We start from the raw sequence: 26,284 nt of genomic DNA, 5'->3' as shown, positions 1-26,284 counted from the left end.
GCTAAATTTGTAGGATGCTTGGGAGCGATATTTCTGAATGTTTGATATATGTTTGGACTAGTACTGTACTTTACACACACAAAATATTTGACAAAAAGAACCGGAGCATTTTTTTTAATGAAACAAAACGTTATAAAGAACTAATAGAGAATTTAATTGTGGTCTGTGGCCTAAGAGGTGAAATTCAGGAAATATTGAATTTGTACTTTGACAACTTCCCTGAATGATCTATTGGTATTAATTTGTCAAACTACATGAGAATAAATGATTTCCACTTTTATTTGATAGAAATTTTGTAAAAAAGTGACATTTCAGCCTACATGCCCAAAATTGAACTTTTTCAGTTGTTTCAATATTTTTACAAAAGTAGCATGCTTACTTTCTCTCTGACAGGTTTTTCTGATTTTCTACTTGTGTTTGTGGTATCTAATGTAGATGTTTAACTCATTTTTGAACACTAAACATACAAAAAAAGTAGATAAAATCAGAATAAGAGTGCAAAATGTGCTGCTTTAATGGTCCTAGTCTAACGGTCAGTATGAAGCAAGTGAAAAATGAGGTTCTATGCACATACAAGTTGAATTCCTTTTAGCAGATTTCACTGAAACTGTATCAAAAGCACTTATTACTGGTTGTTGACCTTGTCTGTTTCACAGACTACCTTTATTTTCTTTTGTTTGATAGCTAGTGGTTAAAATATTGGCCTTTTGAGGCTGAAATTTCATGCCGGTTTTAAAAAGTAAAGTAAATAACTTTGCATTAGATCATACTGTCTACATATATAGTTGAAAGTGACAGTCTTGTTACATCCAGGCTCCATGTTTTATCATATCTGAGCAAAGATTTGAGCAAAAAGAAGCATATCTTCATCTCCCATATCATTTATATGCTTTTTAATATGCAAATGTGGGGAACGACCTAAATTGACAACCTGTTTTTTTAAGCTTGACATTGCTGAAGACCATTTTATTCACATGTGTTATGCTATTTGAAACTTATATTTCCATTAAAAGTACATTTATAACATGTAAAAGGTTTTTTTATAACTTAGCAACTTCAGAAAATTGTGGTAAGTGAAAAATATTACATTGCATATAAGGCCTCACTTCATTTGAAAACCTCTATTTTTTGGCACAGGCCCATATGAAATTTACTTCTGGCCATTTTTTATAAGTCTGAAACATGAAGTATGCTATCTGTTGCTTTTAATAGGTGATAACTTATACATAGAGACATTAAAAAGAGTAAGTTTTGGTATATTTTGGTTTTTAGAAGCCCAAATTTGATAGTTGAAATTATTCTAATTCAACGCCACAATTCAGCACCCAAAGTTCAGATATAAAAAATGCCACAATTTTTATAATTGGTATCATATGGCTTTGAAACTTTGTAAACTGTTTCATAATACACTAAGCTTAAATCATACCAAGTTTTATTAGAATTGGTCAAGGTTTAGACCCCTAATAGGCCAAAGACCACAATTAATGATCCCGCTTTTCGTTGTCCACGAATATAGTTCCTTTTAATTACAGTGTATTTTTTCTTAATTTTTTTTCTTTCCCTTCCTCACTCATTTCTTAGATTTTTTTGGATGGAAATGAAAGAAGAGAGGTGAAATAAACTTTTGGATGTTGTATTTTAACTGATTTTGATATCGAAAGAGTAATTAGGCCAGGTGCAAAAAGGTGATATTTACAGTTTTCGGAACATCTCTTGACTTGTCCATAGGGGTATGGATGTGTATTGGCTAAATTTGTAAGATGCTTGGGAGCGATATTTCTGAATGTTTGATATATGTTTGGACTAGTACTGTACTTTACACACACAAAATATTTGACAAAAAGAACCGGAGCATTTTTTTTAATGAAACAAAACGTTATAAAGAACTAATAGAGAATTTAATTGTGGTCTGTGGCCTCCTGCAGTAAGCTCTGCTCTGGTATTTGAGGGGAGACAACTTTTTTTTCTAAAATTGCACTAAAGAAGTAAATTCTCCCTGCAGTCAGCTCTGCTATATGAATCTAATGTCAATATGGATATTGACAGTCAAGGAGGTAACTCTATTTCTAAACCTGCTATAAAGGAGTAAATTCTCCCTGCAGTAAGCTCTGCTGTATGAATCTGTAATGTCAGATATGGATGTTGGCAGTCTAGGGGAGGCAACTCTATGTCTAATACTGCACTAAGTCTAAAGGAGTTAATTCTTCTTGCAGGGAGCTCCGTTATATGAATCTGTAATCAGGGATAGAATTTAGTTTTAAATGTAGTTAAGACCACAGGGCTAGATTAATTATATTTAGTCTAGCCCTGACCAAGAAAGCTTAGCCCTGAATCAAAGGTGAGGGTTGTGAAGCGACTCAAACTTGCTAGGGGGGTTTGGGGGCATGCCCCCACTCCCCCCCCCCCCTCCCCCCTAGAAAATTTTCATAATTACATGCAAAATCCTGCAATTTGAGTGTATTATAAATGTAATAAAATGCTTCGCTGAGCGCAGCCTGATAGGACTGCAGAGGTCGAACCCTGAACAGTTGAGGCAAGTTTGGACACAATATTCAAGCTTGATACTGTCTGATTGTGATCAAATTTTTACATAATAGGTTTCTGACACAAAATAAATGTGGTCAAAGATCTTAAAAATTTGAAATGGGACATTTAATTTACCAGAATGGTCTGATATCTAAAATCTAACATGGTTAGATTCAGCATATAAAAAACACCAATAATTTAATTTTAGTTGAAATCAAACAAAGTTTAATTTTGGACCCTTCAAACCTTAATATGACTTATTTGAAAACAGGGCCCAAAATAAAAATCTAAATGCACAATAAGATTCAGCAAATCATACAGTCGCAATAATTCAGTTTTTGATGAAATCAAACAAAGTTTAATTTTGGACCCTTTCAACCTCAATGTAGACCAATTTAAAAATGGGGCCCAATATTCAAAAAAAATTATACAAGGTAAGAACCCCCAAAAATTAAAGACTTAATTAATCCCATCGAAATTGGTTAAAACATTTGTATTTGTTTTCAATTGAAGATTTCTTGCTATTGCGCAATACTGTGCAACTGAAGATTTCTTGCTATTGTGCAATACTGTGCAATTGAGATTTCTTGCTATTGCGCAATACTGTGTTGACAGTAATTGAAGATTTTTTGCTATTGCGCAATACTGTGCAATTAAAGATTTCTTGCTATTGCGCAATACTGTGCAGTTGAAGATTTCTTGCTATTGCGCAATACTGTGCTATTGTGCAATACTGTGCAATTGAAGATTTCTTGCTATTGTGCAATACTGTGATATTACTTTAATATAATCAAATATACAAATTATTCATGTATTTAAAATGTATTTCAAGGTCAAGAATGCCAAATCTTTGACCTTTTAGTTACATAAACATCTAAGAAGACATTGTATCATTTGAGATTTCAAAGGTGAACTTACATTTTTTTAAATAAGCATAAGGGGTTATATTTATTTGCCAGATGAAAGATTCTTTAATTTCATCTGATGTTCCATTTTATAGTTAAATTAAATTTGATGGGAACTATATAAACAAATAAAGGGTACGGCAATTGGCGCAGTCCCTTCACCAGAAATCTGTGACATACTTATATTTGAAACAATGAATCAAGTAGTTTCTGCATTTCAACTTTAAGACAAAATATTCTATTATGGCAGATACAGGGACGATTGATTCACAATATAAAATGGAACATCAGATAAAATTAAAGAATCTTTCATCTGGCAAATAAATATAACCCCTTATGCTTATTTAAGTTCACCTTTGAAACCAATGAATTTGAATTGATCATCAATTCAAATTCATTGTTTCTAAAATGAGTTTCAACAGATGTATTAAAACATTGACTAGCAGAGCATTGACTTTGAAATTTAATTTGTCAAAATTATCATCATGATGATAGGCTCGTTCAACTGCACTTAATAGGGTAGCTAGAGGTACATTAGTAAACTTAAGGGGAAAACGGTATTATTTATTCTGCCATAGGCGACAATACTTACATTTTCTAAATTTACCACTTTTTATAATAAAAACCTTAGCAAAACAGTTATGTGTGGTATATAATGTATTAGTACTTTATTATTCTGTTTTAGAAATTGAAGTCAAATAGTATCATGACCATCTTCCAAAGAGGCTTGTTTATGTTATCCATGCCCACCATCATTTTACATCAAATTTATGAAATTTTGGAAGTCTTTACGAATAATTCTCAAGAAAATATTTCAATGGGTTTCAAAATTTATATTGTAAATTTACACACTGCAGTTATTCATTGATAAATAAAAAAATATCTTGTACCTTTACATCCAATCACAGCGCTCCTGAAGTTGACTTCCTTCACCTGCCTTGGATACACAATAGGCCAATCTAAAGACGGGAAAATGTAATACTACCTTTTTCCCTAGATAGTAACCTTGCATTGATCATAGTCATTTACGCTCTTTAATATTCAGAAAAAAAGATAGTATTATTTAAAGCATCGATAAGACCGCAAATTTTTATATAAAGAATGAACACCACACGGAACAGAATTTCGGGAAATTGATAATCGTAAATTGTCTAGACACACGGTCTATGATTAAACAATTTAACCTAGACCGAGCGCAATTCTTCTAGCCTCTGGGCTATCGGTCCTGCATTAATTTAGAAACCTGTGTAATGTCAGATATGGATGGGAGGCAACTCTATGTCTAATACTGCACTAAAGGAGTACATGTAAATTCTTCCAGCATGGAGCTCCATTATTATATGAATCTGTAATGTCAGATATGGATGTTGGCAGTCTAGGGGAGATTACTCTATTTCTAATACTGCTCTAAAGGAGTAAATTCTCCCTTCAGTGAGCTCTGCTATATGAATATGTGTGTCAGATATATGGATGTTGGCAGTCTAGGGGAGATTACTCTATTTCTAATACTGCTCTAAAGGAGTCAATTCTCCCTGCAGTGAGCTCTGCTATATGAATATGTGTGTCAGATATATGGATGTTGGCAGTCTAGGGGAGATAACTCTATTTCTAATACTGCTCTAAAGGAGAAAATTCTCCCTGCAGTGAGCTCTGCTTTATGAATATGTAATGTCAGATATGGATGTTGGCAGTCAATGGGAGGTAATTTACTTTCAATAACACTCTAAAGGAGTGTACTCCCTGCAGTGAGCTCTGCTATATGAATATTTAATGTCAGATATTTATGTAGGCAGTATAGGAGTGCTAACTCTATTTCTAATATTGAGCTCTGCCATATGAATCTTTATATATTTTAGCAGTATATGGGAGGTAACTCCATTTTAATTCTGCACTATTTTGATGAAAACTGGTATGTAGAACTAGGGATATTACATACATGTAATTCCATTGTCAGTGCATGTGTGAATATGGCATCACATTGTATGAACAACTTTCATGTACAAGGGATGTTAAATCCATGGTAAGTGTACATGAACATGTGTGAAGATTGCACCATACTATGTGAACAACTTTCAGTTACAAGCAATGTAAATCCCTCTGTAAGTGTACATGAACAAGTGTTATGGTGGTGCCACACTGATTAACAGATATTTCAATTCAAATGTACCATTTTGTATGTTTGAGAAGCTACCACACTCTGTGTATCATGATGAATGCTTTATATATTTACTTTTAGAATAGACTTGTCAGGGTCACCACAGCAGATTACATTTTTCAATGTGTACATTGTAGGAAAAAAAGTTTGTCCACTGAAAAAGGGCTTCAATTTTCTAATTTGGTTTTGATTTCCTGTAATGTTCATTTTTCAGTCCTACATGTGTAGTTGTACAGAATTTGGCCTAAATGCTCAAAGATGGATTTTTGTAGTAGCTGTATATTTAGAAAGCAGATATACTAAGTCTGAAGCTGAAGGTTTAATTTTTTTAGAATTCACAACACCTTCAAATATGAATTGATCAGTCAAACAGCCATTTACAGTATATCAAGTACAGGAGATAACATGTAATTATGTTTTCACTGAAAGGAATAATGGTAGGATAGTATAGACAATGGACATGATGGAAATGGGGGATGTTATCATAAGATGCATATATCACCAAAACTTGCAAGCCTCTACAAACAATAACTTTTTTTCAAGAATTTGGAATTTAGGACAAGAAGTAACAAAAAATATTTTCCCCAAAAAAATACAATTAACTAATAAAAAACACAACAGAACAGTACTAGTTTTATAGTTTAATTTACAGTGATCAACATTCATTGTTGCAAAATGAGTATTGTCAGTTAACATGAAGAGTAGCAAACAAGTAGATTTACCAAGGTTATTTGAAAGGACAATGTTATCCATTATTGCAGTTATTATTATGTTTTAAGTAAAACTGTTTAAAAGTACAATGTAGTATTCAAGCTGAAGTGTCTCAGAAGCTTCCAACTGTGTTCAATATCTGTGTACATTTCTATCTAATTTAAAAACATCCTTATACAGTTAAATTTGGGATATTTATATTTTATTTTAATATGTATGAAATCAATGCAAATGAAAAAGAGAGACATTATCTCCTTTTATGAACAATGCTGAACCATGTGTTTTCCTGAATATCTGACAAATCTATGCTTTAAACTTCCTTTAGTGTTATAGTTATCAGATTTATAATTTACAAAATTTTGGGCAATATGACTCACTTTCTAATCTGTGGTAGAATACAACATCACACAAAAGGGAATCAGAGTGAAATGACCTGGTACTAAGTGTTTATGTCGCCATCACCCAATCAAGCTGGCACTACACTAATATAAATCCAATTGAAGTAATTACTGATAACTGTACATCTTCATATTTTAATATACATTTACTAATTAAACATAATTTGATTCCCCATCTTGTTTTAATAGTTTAATCTCCATTTTTAAGAAATAAAATATGACTGCTATGCCATTCAAAGACGAAACAGAAACTTTCAAAATAAGGAACATAAGTGTTCTGTGTATTCAAATCGAGTGAATGTGAAATACACTATGATTTTGTTTTTTGCTTACGAAAAAACAAGAAAACAAATTTTGGTAACTTTTGCAGTTTATCTTCACTGTGTTGTACAACTAAATGTCAGAAATAAGTCTGGCTTGCTTCACTGGCCTTTCATATTTTCAGGTAGCACTGGGTTTTTTTAGTATCAGAGTGGTCCCCAATCTGTTCCAGTGTATCATAATTTTGCTTTGACACATTTCCATCAAAAGAGTGTATAATAATCAAGCGGAAAAATACACTCAGCAGCCGATTATCTGGACTAGTTTTATGTGAACACCATAAACATTCCATGCTTTTCACAGGTGTGCCTCAGTGGAATTTTCTTATTATAAAGTCTTTTTTGACTGGTTCACCACCAATAAATGGATGGAGTTTTACTAAATTCACATTAGAAACGTTTTATGGCCATTATGAAATAACTATTTTATTCAATTCAAGCCAAATAATGTATGTTTTTCATAAAGGTGTATCTGCAAGTTAGAACGGAAGTTGGTCTTCCAGGTAAAGATGACATCATTTCAGGGGAATTTCTGATGCCTGCTCTACACTTACCATGCGAAGTTTGACTTGCTGCTTCAGATCAACAAGTCAAATAAATATTACCCAGTCCATTGGTTGAGATATTGTCGCATCAAAATTTGTCAACAAATCATTTCGTTTTTCTCAGGAAGTTGCGATTAAAATCAAAATGGCGGATGAATAACAAAGTCACGTGACCAATTTGCAATTGTCGCACCGCCAGATGGCACGCGCACCTGCCGTTGATTTAAATTTTTAGCATTTTTACATTAGACCCACCGACGTCTACCTGTTTAGTTTCATAAGCATGAAAAAATGTCGAAGTGGTTGTTTTATGTAGTTTATTGAAACTTTACATGTACTGTATTGATAATTTTGTTTAGTTATGTTTTAATTACCATGATTACCATTTATACTTTCAGTTGAGATCAATCTGATTTCCGAGGCTCAAACAGGATTCAGAAAAGGTTATAGTACATTGGATAACATATTTGTATTACATTCATTAATTTCAATTTATCAAGCTCTTGGAAAAAAACTCTTTTGCACTAATTTGTTGATTTTTCGATAGCCTTTGACACAATCTGTCATACATCTTTATGGATAAAATTACAAAAGGCGAATATTTCCGGGAAAATTTTTAAGGTAATATATAGCATGTATAGTAATGTTAAATCGCGCGTTAGGAATGGTAACGAAGTGTCAGCCGTTTTTGACTGTAACATTGCAGTGAGACAGGGAGAAAATTTATCCCCCTTTTTATTTGCTGTTTATCTAAACGATCTTGAGTCTTTCCGTTTGCTGAAAATGATGTTCAGAACTTGCAAGTTATGGAAAATATTTGCCGCAATTATTTGCATATCTATTTAAAACTTTTCGTTCTTTTGTACGCCGACGACACTATAATTATATCTGAAACGGCCGAATCAATGCAACAAGCCGTAAATGTTTTTGAAAGATACTGTGTCCGATGGAGGTTAAACGTTAATTTATCGAAGACAAAGGTTGTTGTGTTCTGCAAACGGAAATCATGAACATTACCAAATTTTCAAATATTTAACCAGTCTATTGGAATTCAAGATTTTTATCCATATTTAGGACTAACTTTTAACTACAATGGTTCATTTGAAACAGCGAAGAAACGTCTTAGCGAAACAAGCACAGAAAGCACTTTTTAGTCTTTATACAAAGATACGTAACCTCTCAATACCTGTCGACTTACAATTACAACTGTTTGATGCACTTATACTTCCAATTCTGACATATGGGTGTGAAATATGGGGATTCGGAAACAACTACATGCTGGAAAAAATCCAACTGCAGTTTTTCCGGAATGTGTTGAAAATTAGATCATCGACACCAAATTTTATGACATATGGAGAACTTGGTCGTAAACCAATAGATATCGTAATAAAATGCAGAATGGTGTGTTTTTGGAACATACTTCTCGCCAATGAAAATAAACTAAGCAGTATACTTTATCAAATTATGTTCAACTTAAAAGACGATCACATGTTCAAATGGATTGACTATATTAAATCGATTTTAGACAATTCCGGACTTAGCTATGTTTGGACTCAGCAATTACCATTAGATGTAAATCAACTAAAAATCGTTCTGAAAGAAAAACTTAAAGATGCATTCATTCAAAATTGGCATAGTCAAATTGACAACTCATCCAGAGGAGAATTTTATGATCTTTTTAAAACAATGTTTGGCTTAGAAAACTATCTTGTACAATTATCACCAATCGAACGTGAATATATTTCAAAATTAAGATGCTGTAATGTAAAAATTCCAGTAGAGCTGGGTAGATGGTACAATATTCCAAAAGACGAGAGGACATGTAATTTGTGTTTAAATGCTATTGGTAATGGATACCATTATTTATTTGAATGCAATTCTGTATTAGTAGAAAGTATCAGAAATCAGCACATTCCAGAATACTATGTTAAATATCCCAGTGCAGCAAAAATGAAAGGACTACTATCATTGGTTAATATTAATGTACTTAAGAATGTATCTTTATTCGTTTCAAAGTTAACGAAAATATTATAAAGTAAAGTAATTATTAAGATATTTCATTTCTAAGTTGGTCTATTTATTTCTATGATTGTATGTGATTGTATTTTGTATATATTTACCTCTTGTTTCACATGTCAATGTGACGGAGTGTTTTTAAATAAAGCATATATATATTGTTATAATTTCGTATTAGAAAAAATCTACTCGACCGACCCTAGGACTAACGTGAGGGTACCCAAATTGAACCTATTTTGACAGTTTTTTGTCCTACGTATAATTATGACCCAAACAAAATTTCCCATTCTGTGTTTTTTCTGTAGATGTATCCTTATTTACTATATAGTTCCACCAATTTGATTTTGAATCCATATTGAATCATAGAAAAATGGGTTTGATCTGTTTACCCTCCCGGAGCACCTGAGATCAACCCCGGTTTTTGTAGGGGTTCGTGTTGCCAGAGACACATAATACAAAACATATTATATTATGTCTCTGGTGTTCCTCAGACTTTAGTTTTCTGTGTTGTGTTTTGTGTACTGCCGTTTGTATTTTTGTCGTTTTTGTTTTTTACCATGACATTGTCAGTTTGTTTTCGACTTATGAAACATATATGAACATCCCTTTGGTATCTTTCGCCTCTCTCTTATCAATAGTAACCGTCCTCGAGGAGAACACGAAGAACATTGCTGAATTAAACGGATGAAGTATATACATTTATACTGCACTCGTTCTATTTGAGCAGTCAAAATGCGTTGACCGTATATTTCTATGTCATATACAGTCACTGACCTGATATCACTTTTCCTCATGAATATTTAAATAGAAATTGCCGAAATTATAATTAATTATTCATACGACCTATTCAACCTGTTCTTGTTTCCAATGTATACAACGACTCAAACTTATTTCTTTTGCAATTTTTAGAAAAAAAAACATATTTCACTTGTTAATATTTTTGGTTTGCAAACTATAAATCATTATGTTTTATGCTTATTGTTGATATTTTAGTTCATTCTCAAACAAATTCGTTCACCATCGATTGCGGGTTCAACAGGTAATGTACATTTCATTGTGTTGTATATTTCTCCGCCTGCATGATATGAGGCCTTTTTATAAAAGGGGGAAGTTTCCCAATATTTAAATCAAATAATAACATTAACACATTAAACAACAATTGAAAATGTTTTTTTTTTTAGATTGCAGTATAAAGACAATAATAGTGCATTGACTTGACATATCATCGATATAAGGATTCGGCCCGAAACGGGGAAAAAGCTCGGCAGAGCCTCGCATTTCCCCGTTTCTAAGCCTCATCCTTATATCGTTGATATGTCAAGTCAATGCACTATTATTGTCTATGTATTGTGTTGTCTCCTATACCATAACCGACATACATCGTACGTTTAGATGACGTCTTCTGGTATAGTAAGTTCTTTCTTTGTTCTGAGTTGCTATCCTTACCCTAACCCTAACCCTATATAAAGCACCTAACTACCTTCTGTACGCACTCCCTGCTTTATTTATGGTATGTCACATAGAAAGTCTTATCATCTCCTGTCCTATCTTAAACAGTTCTTGCCGAATAACTGCTGTACAGGAAAAATGGAACGTGTTGGGGTGTTTATGTTAACACTAGTTTTTATGAGTTTAAAAGTTATAGGTATACATGGGATTAATTCTAAGGACAGGCGGCTTCTTATGAATGACCCGGATGTTATTCATCAACTTGAATTGAAAATCCAGAACCTGCAGAATATTGTAAGCCAGATACAACAGAACGAACACAGTATGTTAATTAAAAGAAGGGAATATGGAAGTGAGGATGTGTTGTATATTTGAAGAAGAAGAATATGTTTATGATTTTAAAATCAAAACAATAGGATTTAACTGCTTTTAAACAGGAAAGAAATACACGTGTCAACACTGAACATTCAGAAAAAATAAGTAGATGCGCATACAAATCTACACTATGATAGATATTACGCAGTCACCAGTAGAGGGGCATTGATGACCGACTAGTTTAAGTAGTCACTATAAAATATATAAGAAGATGTGATATGATTGCCAATGAGACATCTTCCAACCAGAGACCAAATGACGTAGATGTAAGCAACTACATGTGTAAGTCACCGTATAACCATCAACAATGAGCAAAACTCATACCGTAACATCTAAAAAAGTTCAAACGAGAAAACCAACGGCCTGATATCAAAAACTATAAACGAAAAACAAACATAAAATACATCAACCAACAGCATCCACTGGAGTACAGGCTCATGCTTTAGGACAGCCATATAAAGAATGTAGCGGGGTTTAAAATGTTTTCAAGCGCCCAACCTCCCCTAATCTTGGACAGTGGTGTAAACAGAAAGATTTGACGCATTAGATCGACACAAAGTACGAAAAACAACTAATTAAAACCATACTAAATATTACAAATATGTACTTTCACGGTACTACAATCTGTCGATACCTATAGTTTGGCATAGCACAAGGTCATGTTTTTCTCTGACTGTTAATGACGTCTTAACACTAAATCCATTGGATGTTGGATATGTACTGATTGACATTTTAGTCTTAGATACATGATTTTTTTCATTAGTTGTTATTGGCTTTGAACTAACTGTCAGTAACTGCGAGTACTCTCAGATCTGTACTTAGTGTATTTTTTGTTTTTGGGATATACATGTATAAGTACCTGTCCACGTCCACTATGTGTTTTTGTTAGATGTATTTCTATTTGTATCCATCTGATGATTTAAGCTTTTTTCAACTGATTTTTATAGTTTGTTCTTATGTTGTGCTGTTACACCACTGTCCCAGGTTAGGGGAGGGTTGAGCGCTCACAAACATGTTTAACCCCGCCACATTCCTTATGTGCCTGTCCCAAGTCAGGAGCCTGTAGTTCAGTGCTTGTCATTGGTTCACGTCTGTCATTTGTTTTTCGTAATTGTTTTGTTATAAATTAGGCCGTTAGTTTTCTCAATTGAATTGTTTCATATTTTTCATGTCAGGGCCTTTTATAGCCGACAATACGGTATGGGTTTTTCTCATTGTTGAAGGCCGTACGGTTGCCTATAATTGCTTACATCCACTTTATTTGAACTTTGATGGATAGTTGTCTCATTGGCAATCACACCTCATCTCCTTATTTTTATATAGACGTAGATGTATGAAACGATAGGTCACCGTATGGTCTTCAGCAATAAGCAAATTTCATACCGTATAGTTAACTGTAAAAGGGCCCACCATGATAAAATGTAAAACGGTTCAAAAAAGAAAACCAACGTCCTGATGAACACAACAATAAACGAAAAACAAATAGGATAAGACAGGACTTGAATTACAGGCTCCTGTCTCCAAACAGGCACATAAAGAATGTTGCGGGGTTTTACATGTTTGCGGGCGCTCAACCCTTCTCTATTCTGAGACAGTGGGGTAACCACACAACATAAGAACAAACTAGATGCCAGTTGAAAAGTCTTGACTATTTAGATCTACACAAAGTACGAACAAGAGAACACATGCTGAAATAATTCGCCTGCTTTACTTATCATGCTTGAATTTAAGTTAAAAGTCTGTAATATGAAAGTTTTACTACGACTATCCCATAAACTAAACATTATCAATGATCCATGTAAATGAACCCTGCCAGACAACATGTACACCAGGTATGAAGCATTCAGGTCTTCTACCTTCTGAAATATATAGAGGTTATGGCTCGATTTCTGCGACAAGCAAGCGAGACAAAAAGACTAAAGACACAAAGTACCGATCTCAGAATATAATCTCAGTTAACAGCTAATGGAAGTTAGTTTCACGCAAATTACAGCTAATATATAAATCCTGTTTTCAGACTAAAATACCAATCATTGCACGTCCAATGATTTTGGACGTGTAAAGATGTGAAACACACTTTGATAAAACATGTACTTGTACAATGCCAAAAAGTTGGCGAACTCGGAGATTGTGAGTTCGAACCCCGCTCGTGGCAAGGTTTTGCCAGTTTTCCTGTCGGTTTAATCACTACGGGCAACCGTTACCCATAAAAACTGACCCCCTAGATATTCGCGAAAAGCGGCGTTTAACACAAACAAATAAAACAAACAAACAATAGTATAGACCACCAATGTTCAAACCCCACCGTTTAATCCATTCAGAAAATATCAATCAAGAAAAAACTTTGAGGAAATCGCATGATCTTCAAGCGGAGTGAGATCGGATGCGTCGACCGAGTAAGATTCATACATGCATCATCTACCATACGAATCAACACCTAGTCAAAATGTCACACTAGGAGGTGAATATGACGTCATCGGTTAATTTGTAGACGACTATTATGGTAATTAAAACTCTAATACAGCGAACTCAGGTGTCTCGAGAGTTGTCACATAAATACATTGTACCGGTCAACCAGTTCTAGACAGTGACCGTAAAACTTGAGTGACGATTCCAGTCGTGCTACTTCATAACTATGCTGGAGCAGTTTTTTCGTTATGAACATCCCTCTGTTAGGAAAACTGAAATCATCACGTTTGTCATAAACCATCTGTCTATCACAATTAATGCAGATATGTAGCAGATCTTTGATTTTGTCTCCGAAGACATTCGAACAGGACAGCAGTCGTTCCTGTGTCTATTTCACAAAGGCCTCGTGTACATCCACCCATTGCTATATGATAACATCTGCAATATACATTATTTTCAGATAAATCCTACATTGGGTTTCATGCTGAGCTGAGCAATGGCTTACAGAACCTTCCACATGATACGGTAATCGTTTTTGATAAGATTGTAACGAACGATGGTGGAGCGTATGATTCCATTTCCAGTGATTTTACAGCCCCTGACGATGGTTTGTACAGTTTCGCTTGGACAACGCTGACGAACCCAGGACATATTTTCCATACCCAGTTAACGGTTGATGGTCGTGTCATATCAAGGAGCCACAACAATGCCGAAAGTACAACTGATGGCAAGACGGCAACTAAAAACGTCGTTGTACATTTGAAAAAAGGAAATCGAGTGCGGATTCAAACCTATCAAAGCTATGGACATATACTGCATGCAGATTGGTCTTCATTCTGTGGATTTAAGGTGTAATATAATAAAAGAAAATGGCCAATCGTTTTTGTTTACTACTTATGAATAATTAGAGGTTCCATACATTCAATAAGACTATCTATTGAAAGGATTCGGGCAACGATAGAACCATCTATTTTAAAAAGTTCTGTAGTAATAAAGGCTGTGACTAGAACAACAAAGCTTTCTGCTAAAACAACAATGTTTTGTTTGTTTCCGATCTTATAATGTGTATAAAAGCAGATGTGGGGTTTCTGTTTATGAAATTGAATTCTTTTGTTGAAGTGCATGGTAAGACTCTATATCAACAAATTTAACTAATGTCCGTTTTTAGTGTCGTTGAGTGTCTTCTGGTAACAAGGTCAAGAAACAGTAAATGGGCTATGTCATAAAATTTTGCATACAACATTTTCTCGTTGAACTATAACGGAAAATCGAAAAATAATGAATTTATCTCTTTTATCATCTGAATTATTACTGATTAAATTCTTTCAAAATAGGTGAACATTTGGATAGAAAGCACATAAAATCGGCGAAAAACGTTTTTAAATTTGTCTTCAAATCATCAAATCTCCAATTTCAAATACATAGATTTTCTTAAAAAAATTATATGTTGTTGATATATAAATTTCCGTTTTTTAAAATGATATGAAATAATCATAGGGTCACCGACTTCGTTTTTGGTCTATCAACCAATCTGTTGTAAACATAGTTGATAGTGAAAAACGTCAGAAATCGACGTTTTACGGCCTGAAACGCGATGACGTTACGATTATTTCGACGTTTTGTGGTATCAGTGTTTTCACATAGAACACCACTTTGAATGATGTATACCGTAAAATCGATGTCGGTGACCCTGTCATTATTTTACATCATTAAAACGGAAATTAATATATCAACAGCACATATAGTTTTTTTATAAGAACTGTATGTATTTAAAATTAGAGATTTGATGATTTTAAGACAAATTTAAGAACGTTTTCCGCCGATTTCATGTGCTTTCAATACAAATGTTTCCCTAGTTTGAAGAATTCAATCAGAAATATTTCAATTAATTAAAGAGAGACAGTTCTCTATAAGTTTACATATTGCTTAACGGTTACAAGTCTGTTGATCGCTTTGAACGAGAAATACTCAACATAAAACTGTAAATGAGCGTAAACAATGCTTTCCTGATATTCTGATATACATTGCTTAAATTGATTGTTGGTTGCTTAACGTCAGTGGCAAATATTTTATGCATTTTCAGGAGGACATATTTACATCGATGAAGTTGTTAGAACGTGAGTCTGACAAAGGTCTTCAGTTTCAGTTCTACTCTTTGAAATTTTTTTTTCGGATGTCCGAAACAGATGAAGAAACCGCAGCCAATACTGGATATTTGACACCTATTTCTTATTTTGAGATTGCTTAATTTTGTAGAGTTGACCTTTCGTCACATTCTCTTTTTTTTAACACTTTTTTTTTCGAATATATGAAGAAACAAAGGTAGGTCAGTGTACATCTTTAGAATTTCGGCTGTTTTGGTAAAGAAGCTTGTTGATTTGCCAGACATATATTTATGCATAGCTAGAGATCGAATAGTTTCGTTGTTTTTGTTGATATTTGCAAACATGAGGCCGATTTGTTTTTTTTGTGAATTCCGGAATTTAGCAGAGGAGCTCCTTGGAGTAGGTATACCGATGCAGATGATATTCTTTTAGGAGGTAACTGTCTTTTTCCCCTTAGAATATCGAGGTAAAAGCTGGATAAAAGCGTCATTTCTTTTGAGTTTACATGTAGTGTTTCAAGCCCTATATAGCAGTTTGGTTTGATGTATGTATATAGGGTTCGTCTTGCTAAGATAATGCGGTCATCTATGTTTATTCTTGGTTCTTATTTTGATGATCTTATTAATCCTAGATGAGTTCAGAACAAGTTAATTCAGTCGGAATTAATTGTATTATATGTCTATGATTCAGTATTTCCCATTTAGAATGCTCGACATCTTCAGGTTTATTTATGTGTTTTCCCAGTCTTTGTTATAACGTTGCTCGCTTGCGGATCTGTTGGGTAGTTGTGGACAATACCTAGCATTTCCTGAATTTCCTCCCTGTTCGTGGAAAGAAGTACGATATCATCAGCGCATATAGGACATCCATCATAGAAATTTCATATAGGAGTATCTAAATTTCGTATTTGCCGTATCGATATAACATATCCTTTAAAGTGTTGTTACAAAGATGCTTTAGATGATATAGCTTTCCCGAAATATCTTAACATGCTTCAGCAACTATTAAGGTTGCCATGTTTGGACATAATCCTTGTGTAAAACCAAATTGTGATGCATGAAGATTGATCAGATTTCATAGGCTGGCTTTATCCTAAATGATATATTCAAATACTTTTCCGATAAAGAATGTAACTTTGGCTGTTATACCACGGTAGTTTTCTACTTCATAGAATGCTTTGCCTTTCTTCAGAACTGGCGAGACTGTCTCAGTTTTTAAAAATGATATAAAAAAGTATCATTAGCATTTTACAGTTTGTACTGGATTTAATTAAATTATTTCCACAAGATTGAGACACAGAGATATTACAATCATAATTTCTTACCATCTATTCAACCAGTGGCTCTAAATAGCCTGTGTCACTCACCAATAGAATTCATGACAAAAATATATTTTGTTGATTTTTTTTGCCGATCATTTTTCTGTTTACAGTTTTCTCTACCTTCTTTAGTTTTTGCCCAAAAGTTGAGAACACAGAAAAAGGATAAAAAAACGTATTTAAGGACACTTACTTCAATAAAGAGTCTACTAACGATTTCAGCAAAATTTGAATAATTTGTAGAGCTTGTCTTACTGGTCATTCTTTTAATTTCTAGTTATTTTTAAGGCAAAAGTCAAAAATGCAACAATGGTAAACATCGTCAGTAAAGAGCAAGAATTCCAATAAGGAGTCAACTGTTATTGATTTGTTCCGCTATTTAAAGTGTTTATATATCCGATTGAATTATAGTTTTCAATATAGCCTTTTCTTATATCTTATTTTTGGCGGTTTTAAAGATAATAAACAACATTTGCATTTTACCTCTATGTTGTATTTTCATACATGTCAGTCATGTTGATTGGACACATTTTTAAAACTAGATACCCAAATGATGATTGTGGCCATGTTTCAGATTTTTTTTGTAAAAATTAATGGTCGACTGAATACGGATGCTGGACGCCAAGTGATGAGAAAAGCTCACTTGGTCCTTTGGGCCAGGTAAGCTAAAAATTCTACCTTACCTTTTTACTTCAAATCATTAGAGTAATATTTTATAAAATTTTGATTTCCATCTTGGACCAGTGCATGTATTAGTCCCAGTTTACATATGAATTATATGCAAGTGTATTTAACAAAAATTGAATAAATTTGCTTTACTTTAAAGTTTTTTTCTTCTTTTAAGGACACATAACATATTAAAGGTTAATGGTAGATAGTTACGGATATGGCATTTTGCACTATCTGCAAGTTATTTACACATCTATCATACAATGAATTTAATTCAGAATTCTCTCCCAGCCTGATTGACTGGCTAACAACACAAACTTTAATTGTTTACACATTGTCATTTGGTCCTGCTGGATTTTTTTCTCATTGGCCTCTACACAGAAAACATATCCAAGGCCACAAAAAAAGGGGTGAATACAGGCACTGAATAAGGATCGGCAGTTCCTTCCTCACTAGAGGTACCCAACATGTTCCTAATGACAAGTCAAGTTCTAGTGATACTTAGATTTGGTGATGTTCTTAACTGTTTCATTTGATTTCCACCCAGATGACCTTTTAGGATTGTTTACAAAAAAAAACCACTCAGTGACCCTATGATTATTTTGCATTATTGAATTTGAAATGTATCTGGCAACATAACTAGTTTACCAATTGTTCAGAAAATCTACAGACTGGTTGTTGAGAAAGGTGTTTTACCCATATTAAGGATTTAATAATGCTTCAGCAAGTGTAGTAGTTATATACAGTTTTTTTTTAATTTTCAGTTAGCTCAACATGTCCATGTTATATGCCAAAAATTACAAAAGTCTGTGACATAGCTCATTTACTCTTCCTTGAACATAACATGGATTGATTGCTGCTACTTAAACATCCAGAAACAAATATCAAATGCATTTTCAGGACAAAAATGTGTTAATGAGATATGTATGTACACAGCTTTGTATTAGACTGACACATTGAGTTAATGGGATATGTATATACCCAGCTTTGTATTAGACTGACACATTGAGTTGATGAGATATGTATATACCCAGCTTTGTATTAGACTGACACATTGAGTTAATGAAATATGTATATACCCAGCTTTGTATTAGACTGACACATTGAGTTAATGAGATATGTATATACCCAGCTTTGTATTAGACTGACACATTGAGTTAATGAAATATGTATATACCCAGCTTTGTACTAGACTGACACATTGAGTTAATGAGATATGTATATACCCAGCTTTGTATTAGACTGACACATTGAGTTAATGAAATATGTATATACCCAGCTTTGTACTAGACTGACACATTGAGTTAATGAGATATGTATATACCCAGCTTTGTATTAGACTGACACATTGAGTTAATTTTTTTACATGCCTGCTCAGACACATTATTTTAAAACCTTCTTTCTTCACACTCCTAATTGAAGCTTTCTTGGTGGAGAAGCAGCAAATACTCCTTTTAATGTTTTTTTGTTTTGTTTTTACTAAACCATGCATCGAAAGCATGACCTCAAAACTATGCACATCATTTAAATACGAAATATGAGCATATGTGCAGCTGCATGCGTGATTCTGGATTTGTACACCGGTTGTCAATTTACTATTCATTTTTGGTGTACAAAAGTCTGTTCTTTGCATATCTGTGTACAGTATTGAAAAGTGATATATGTAATTATTTTGTGATCTAAGAAGAATCATTTTAAGGCACATCTGGATCAATTGGAGCTGTGGTGAGGAAAGTGCAAACTTTAAATAAAATATGTAATTCACCAGAGATACTAATTGTGGAATGTATGTGGACTTACTACTACATGTATATAGAGTGGTACTTTGTTCAACTTTGCTGTGAATGAGTTTTGTTACAAGTGTCATCATGATCATACAAAAAATAAATATCACTGCACATGTATTACAGTATAATATTAAATTAGTGTTGCATTTATTTGTTTTCATATAAAGTTTCTGCAAACTGTTTGTTTTTACAGTACTGATAAATACCATTGGGTTTCAGTTGATATGATTAAGTTGCCAAAGTTTTTGACCGTTTTACTGTGGTATCACCCTCATTATCGTGCAGAACATGGGTCGGGGTAACCGGAGACCGTTCCACGTTTCTGTTAGCTTTTAGTTTTGCAGGAGTTGATACAGACTCCTGTTGTTCTGATACAAATGATGTAATTTGAGTTTGTGTTGTCTTTTTCCCTTTTTTCTCTTTTTTTGTTTTTCTTTTCCTTTCCTCCTGAGTTGGTACAGACTGGGGCATATCACTGTCGTCTTCATGTACGCTCGTAGATTCATGTTCACTAATTGTTGGTGGATCATCTGTGTGACTTGGTTGTTGTGTAGCATCAGTATCTACAGAAGTGTCATCATCAGCATGTGTGTTTTCATTTGCATCATTTGTGCTTTGATGTACATCAGATTGTTGATTGGTATCAGAAAGATCATTTTCCATACAGTCCATTTGTTTATGACCTTCCTTACCACATGATTTACAAACCCAGTCATTAGGGCAATTGCTTATATTGTGGCCATCAGCTAGACATTTTGAGCACTTTTTTGGACGACTGTTTGTCACTGGTTGATCGCGGTACATAACTGTGGCTCTGTATTTTCCTATTGCAATAGAGCGAGGAATGTGTTGGGGTAAGGGACCCTCACATATAACAATTCTATCACCAGTGAAACAGTTAGTGAGCTTATTTTCATACCTCAGACGTTCTCTAAAGTGGTTTAAGATTATACAGCTTCGTTCTTCTAGTGCTCTTAAGATTTGGCCGTCATCGGCAGAGAGTGGGACATCTTTAACTCTAATTCTTACATTGTCTATGTTCTCATGTATGGTCACCCGAGGGTTCCTTGAGTAAACGTTGACTTTTTTACCACGAATTTCTACCCCCTTAGAGATAAGGTGATCTCTTTCAGACTCACAATCCAGGTATATTCTCCAGAGACCTCTTATACGTTGAAGTCCTATGATGGTTCTTGCTTCAACTGAATAACCCAGAGTTTGATACATCTCAATATTTGTTAGGTAAAGAGTTTTTGTTGTTACTCGATCTGTGAGTGAACCAAATACATCTATTTCTTGAACAAAGACTGGCTTAACACCGGCCATTGTTGAAGGGTCTATTGTCTTTGGATCTGTTTTTGTTGCGTCGGCATACGACGCCATTTTTTCTTCACTTTGGCTTTCTTCATTAGATTTTGCCATTTTTACAAGAATTTAAGAATGTTCTGGTGTGTTAAGATCGTGTAAATTGTCAAAAGAAATGTTTATGGTAAACCTTACACAACAATATATTGCAGCTAAGTTGGATTTTTCTTCGAATTTCACAATTTTTTCCTTGCCTGATTACAACCCGCTACCGTAGTCAAGGGCCGTAACCGAGTCCAAATTGGAAAATAGCATATATTTCCTGAAAAAAATAATAACTCTTTTAGCATTCAATAGTTACAAAAAACAATATACCAAAATAAAAGCAAAGAAGTATGAGGATAACAAACCATTACGATCTAGTCCTGACAAATGCAACACATATAGTACTGATAAAAAAAAATGTACATATTTATGTAAATTACTCATTATGTTAATCTACTGTAAACTTTGTAAATATAACTTTTGTATAATATATTCATGTAAATATTTTTCTCAACAGAAGCATTGCAACTTATGTATATTTTTTGTTTTGAGTAAAATTTATTTCTCAATTATTGTATTCACAAGCTGTGTGTGGTATACGTTTGTCACAGCTCAGTTTGTAAACAAAGTCACGCTGTTGACCCAAATAATGACCCGTAAGGCGAGGTCATTCTGTGTAAAAATTGTATGCATTGTTAACTTGAAAACAACACTGTGTAATATTGTTTTACATAATACCGTTACGTTATATATTAATGATACTGTATATCTAAATAATGTGATAAAATGTGAACACTATTTAATATGTTTTTATATAGGATCACTACGTATAGTAAAACATTGTGCACTATGTAGAAAATATAAAGAATACATTGTTAAAAACACAACAAAACAGCCGATAATTTTTCACCTGTTAGTTAAAGTAAACCTGCGTGAAACAGTAGCAGAAGGCACAACATCGATAATTGATACTATAAATAGAAGGGGGTTTCCCAATCATAAAGCTAAATTAATTCTTACCTTTTAATAATAACAATCATGGCTGATCCAAAACTTCACATCTGTACAGTCAATTCTAAGGGACTACAGCAAACTGAAAAAAGAAAACGTCTAATTGAATGGACAAAACAACAAAAATGTGATATCCTTCTTATACAAGAAACACATTTTACTGACAGCTTAGAAGAATCTTTAAAAAAAGAATTTGAAGGGGAATTGTTCTTCAGCAATGGTCAGAGCAATGCTAGAGGGGTATCCATATGGTTAAAAAGTAGGCTTAATTACAAATTTATTGACTATTATAAGGATAAAGACGGGAGACTTCTTCTGATAAATATAGAAATTGATGAAAGCATACTTACAATTGCAAACGTTTATGCACCAAATAACAATAAACTAAGAAACACCTTTTTTAAATCAGTTAAAACTTTTATAGACAAATATAGTCTTGGACAATTAATAATAGGAGGAGATTTTAACGATATCTTATCTGAAAAAGATACAAAAAATAAAAATAAAAGAACAAAATTTGATAAACCAGTATCCGGACTTAAAACTTTAATTAAATCTCTTAAAATAACAGATATTTGGCGTGAAAAAAACCGAGATAAAACTCATTTCACCTGGTGTAAAAGAAATAAAACAGAAGCCACAAGAATTGACTACTTCCTTGTTAGTACTGAAATTAAAAAAAACTGCTCCTCTTGTGATATTAGACCAATTGTTATTCAATACACTGACCACAATAGTGTATCTTTAAAATTACAAATGTCAAGAAATAATAAAGGACGTGGTTACTGGAAATTAAATAGTAGTGTTTTAAACAATGAAATTTACCTAAAAATAATATACAATCTCATTAACAACTATAAAATTAAAGCAAATGATTCAAAAAATCTAGCTATTTTATGGGACAATTTTAAAATAGAGGTTCGAGATTGTACAATTCAGTTCTGTAAATTGAAAGCCCTAAACAAAAAAGATTCAATCAATGTATTAGAAAATCAACTAATACAACTAAATAATGAAATTCATACAAATAACATCAGAGTTAATGAAACAAATACCTACCTGATTGAAAAAATAGAGAAAGTAGAACAAGAATTAGGAAATCTGTACAATGAAAAAATAAAAGGCAATCAAATAAGATCAAGGGTGAAATGGATTGAAGAGGGAGAAAAAAATACCTCATACTTTTTAGGTCTTGAAAAAGCCAGGCAGTGCAAAAAAACCATTACTAGATTATATGATGTAAATAATAATATAATTACTGATCAAGAAAAAATACTTGACCTTGAAGTTAACTATTATAAAAATTTATATTCCTCTACTAATCCAGATGTTGAAAATACCAAAAAGTACTTAAACGATATTAAAAAATGTCCAAAATTAAGTGATAGTGAAAGTAATTTATGTGAAGGAAAAATCACAGTGCAGGAATGTACAGATGCTATATTCAAAATGAAACTAAATAAAGCTCCAGGTTTAGATGGACTTAATGTTGAATTTTACAGAAGATTTTGGGAAAAAATAAAAGAATTAATTGTATCTGTATTCAATTTTTGCCATGAAAAAGGAGAATTGTCAAATTCACAAAAAGTTGGGGCAATATCATTAATATATAAAAAAGAAGATCCACTTTCTTTAAATAATTATCGTCCAATAACTCTGTTAAATTATGATGTAAAATTGTTAGCTTATGCACTTGCTCAAAGATTAAAACTAGTATTACCAAAAATAATTCATACTGACCAGAAAGGTTACATAAAAAACAGATACATAGGCTTCAATATCAGGCAAATACAAGATATTATTGATTACTCAGAGAACTTTAAAGTAGATGGAGCTATACTTTTTGTTGATTTTTCAAAGGCATTTGACTCCCTTGAATGGAACTTTATGTCAGAAACCTTGGAAAAATTTGGCTTCAAAAGTAGTTTTATAAGATGGATTCAAACAATGTACACAGACATAAAAGGCTGTATACTCAACAATGGTTGGGTGTCCAGCAGTTTTAATATTTTTCGCGGAATTCGACAAGGATGTCCAATTTCTTCGTTAGCTTTCGTATTGGTAGTTGAAATTATGGCAATTAAACTAAGACAAAATAATAGCCTCAAGGGTTTAGAGGTGAAATTAGATGGTAAAAACTGCTCACTGAAAATATGTCAACTCGCAGATGATACAACCCTATTTCTCAAATCACCAAAAGATGTTAGTTTAGCAATGAATATAATTGAAACTTTTGGAAGCTTCTCAGGATTACAGTTAAACAGAAATAAAACAGAGGGATTTTGGTTAGGAAAACTTAAACATAGTAGAGACAAATTTGAAAACATAAATTGGAAAACAGATAATATTAAAAGTCTTGGCTTTTACTTTGGTTATAACAATCAAGACTGTCAAAAACTAAACACTGATAAACAGCTAAAAAAATGTGAAAAGATACTATCAAATTGGATGAAAAGAAACTTAACATTAATAGGCAAAATAATAGTAGTAAAATCATTAATTCTTCCAAATTTAACTTATATTGCATCAAACATGTACATACCAAAGGAAATTATACAAAAGTTTAAAACTCTAGTCTATAATTTCATATGGAATGGGAAAAAAGATAAAGTTAAACGTGCAACCCTTTGTAAAGACTATTTGGAAGGTGGGTTAAAAATGATCGACATAGACTTGTATCTCAAAGCACTTCAATTACGGTGGATTTTAAAACTTAAACAAAACTCTGGCGATAATTGGTCAATCATACCCCAAGTTTATCTAAACAAATTTGGTAAAAACCTTTTGATATTCCAAATGAACATTAAAAATGTTAATATGTTAGACAAAAAATCATTTAAATCCATCCCTGAGTTCTATCAGCAATTGATTAAAACTTGGATTAATGTAAAGGGTGGACAGACAAAGATCCCACAAACTTTTCTAGATATAAGAAAGCAGATCTTATGGGGCAATTATAATATACAAACAAAAGGAAAACACTTATTGTTTACTAAATGGATTGAACATAATATTCTGTATGTAAATGACATACTAGATGAAAGAGGTTATATATCAGAAAATAAAATATTACTTAAACTAAAAGATAAACGAGATTGGATTAGAGAATTATCCTTAATAAAGAAAGCTATTCCAAAACATTGGCAGAATATTTTAAAGCAAGAAAGCTCATTTAAAACAAAAGTACATATAAAGAATACCAAAAATCTGCAAATACTACTCAATCATAATATCTATCCAGAAATGAGTAATAAAGAAATATATTCAATATTATTTGCCCCTCATAAACAAGAAAAACCTGTAGGTTATCTTAAGTGGGAAAGAATTTTCAAAGAAAATTTTAACATAAAATTAAAAAGCACTCTTAATTTTATATTTAAATACCTAGATAACAACAAATTTAAAATGTTTAAATGGAAATTACTCCATTTCATCCTTCCATGCAATGAATTATTAGTTCAGTGGAAAGTATTAGAAAACAGTTCATGCAATTTCTGCAAAGAAATTGAAAACTATAAACATTTTTTCATAACATGCCCTTATAATACTAAATACTGGCATGAAATATATAAACTACTACTTTATCTTCAAATAAACAGACACATTCTAAGGCTAGAAAATTTAATAACTGGCTATAAAATATCAGATATAAAATACTTTGATATAAACACCCTTATAACAGTTATATTTTTCTCTATATATAAAGCACATTTTATTTCAAACAAAAAAGAAACAAAGATAGATATCTTCAAAATTTTCAAAACGGAAATATACGACATTATAAAATTAAATGCGATAAGAAATATCGAAACCGGAAAAATGTTATTAAAGACATCGATATATTGTAACTTGTAAGTGATATCTGTAGGTAATGAGTATGTTTGACAAATCAACACATGCTACTTCCAGTCTATAAATAATATACCACGAGGAGCCAAAAAAAAATGCATCGCAAATAACCTATTGATTTGTATTTAACATAACTATATGCACCTACCTATATATGTATTTCCATTAACATGGTCAAGCATGTAAGTTTGAATAATAAATCCTTCAAATTATAAAAGAATAAGTAAATTCCAATTACACAGGTATCCTGTGAGAAAGTAAATACACATAATAATCACAAAATGTAACGGTGAAGATCCGTTATTTTTTTCCGATTTGTAAGCAGACAAAAAATCAATGAATCAGTTTATATTGACGTATATTTATATTATGTATTATGTTTAATT

The 26,284-nt window shown here is 32.7% G+C and overlaps 2 protein-coding genes across 2 annotated transcripts in view; one reads left to right on the top strand and one right to left on the bottom strand.

Annotated features, from left to right (window-relative positions):
- LOC127731224 (tyrosine-protein phosphatase non-receptor type 4-like) overlaps window positions 1–7,730 on the bottom strand; it is a 132,196-nt gene extending 124,466 nt beyond the window's left edge. Inside the window, exon 1 of the mRNA XM_052240196.1 lies at window positions 7,570–7,730. The gene's annotated coding sequence lies outside the window, so the exon portion shown is untranslated. The remainder of the gene's footprint in view (window positions 1–7,569) is intronic.
- Window positions 7,731–11,184: 3,454 nt separating this feature from the next.
- LOC127728847 (heavy metal-binding protein HIP-like) lies at window positions 11,185–14,664 on the top strand. The gene is made up of 2 exons (XM_052236441.1): window positions 11,185–11,347; window positions 14,270–14,664. The coding sequence occupies exons 1-2, from the start codon at window positions 11,185–11,187 to the stop codon at window positions 14,662–14,664; spliced, it is 558 nt and encodes a 185-aa protein (XP_052092401.1).
- The last annotated feature ends 11,620 nt before the right edge of the window (window positions 14,665–26,284 follow it).

This window comes from Mytilus californianus, unplaced genomic scaffold (assembly GCF_021869535.1).
Source record: "Mytilus californianus isolate M0D057914Y unplaced genomic scaffold, xbMytCali1.0.p SCAF_2, whole genome shotgun sequence".
NCBI lineage: Eukaryota > Metazoa > Mollusca > Bivalvia > Mytilida > Mytilidae > Mytilus > Mytilus californianus.
This window is presented reverse-complemented; position numbering and strand designations above follow the sequence as displayed.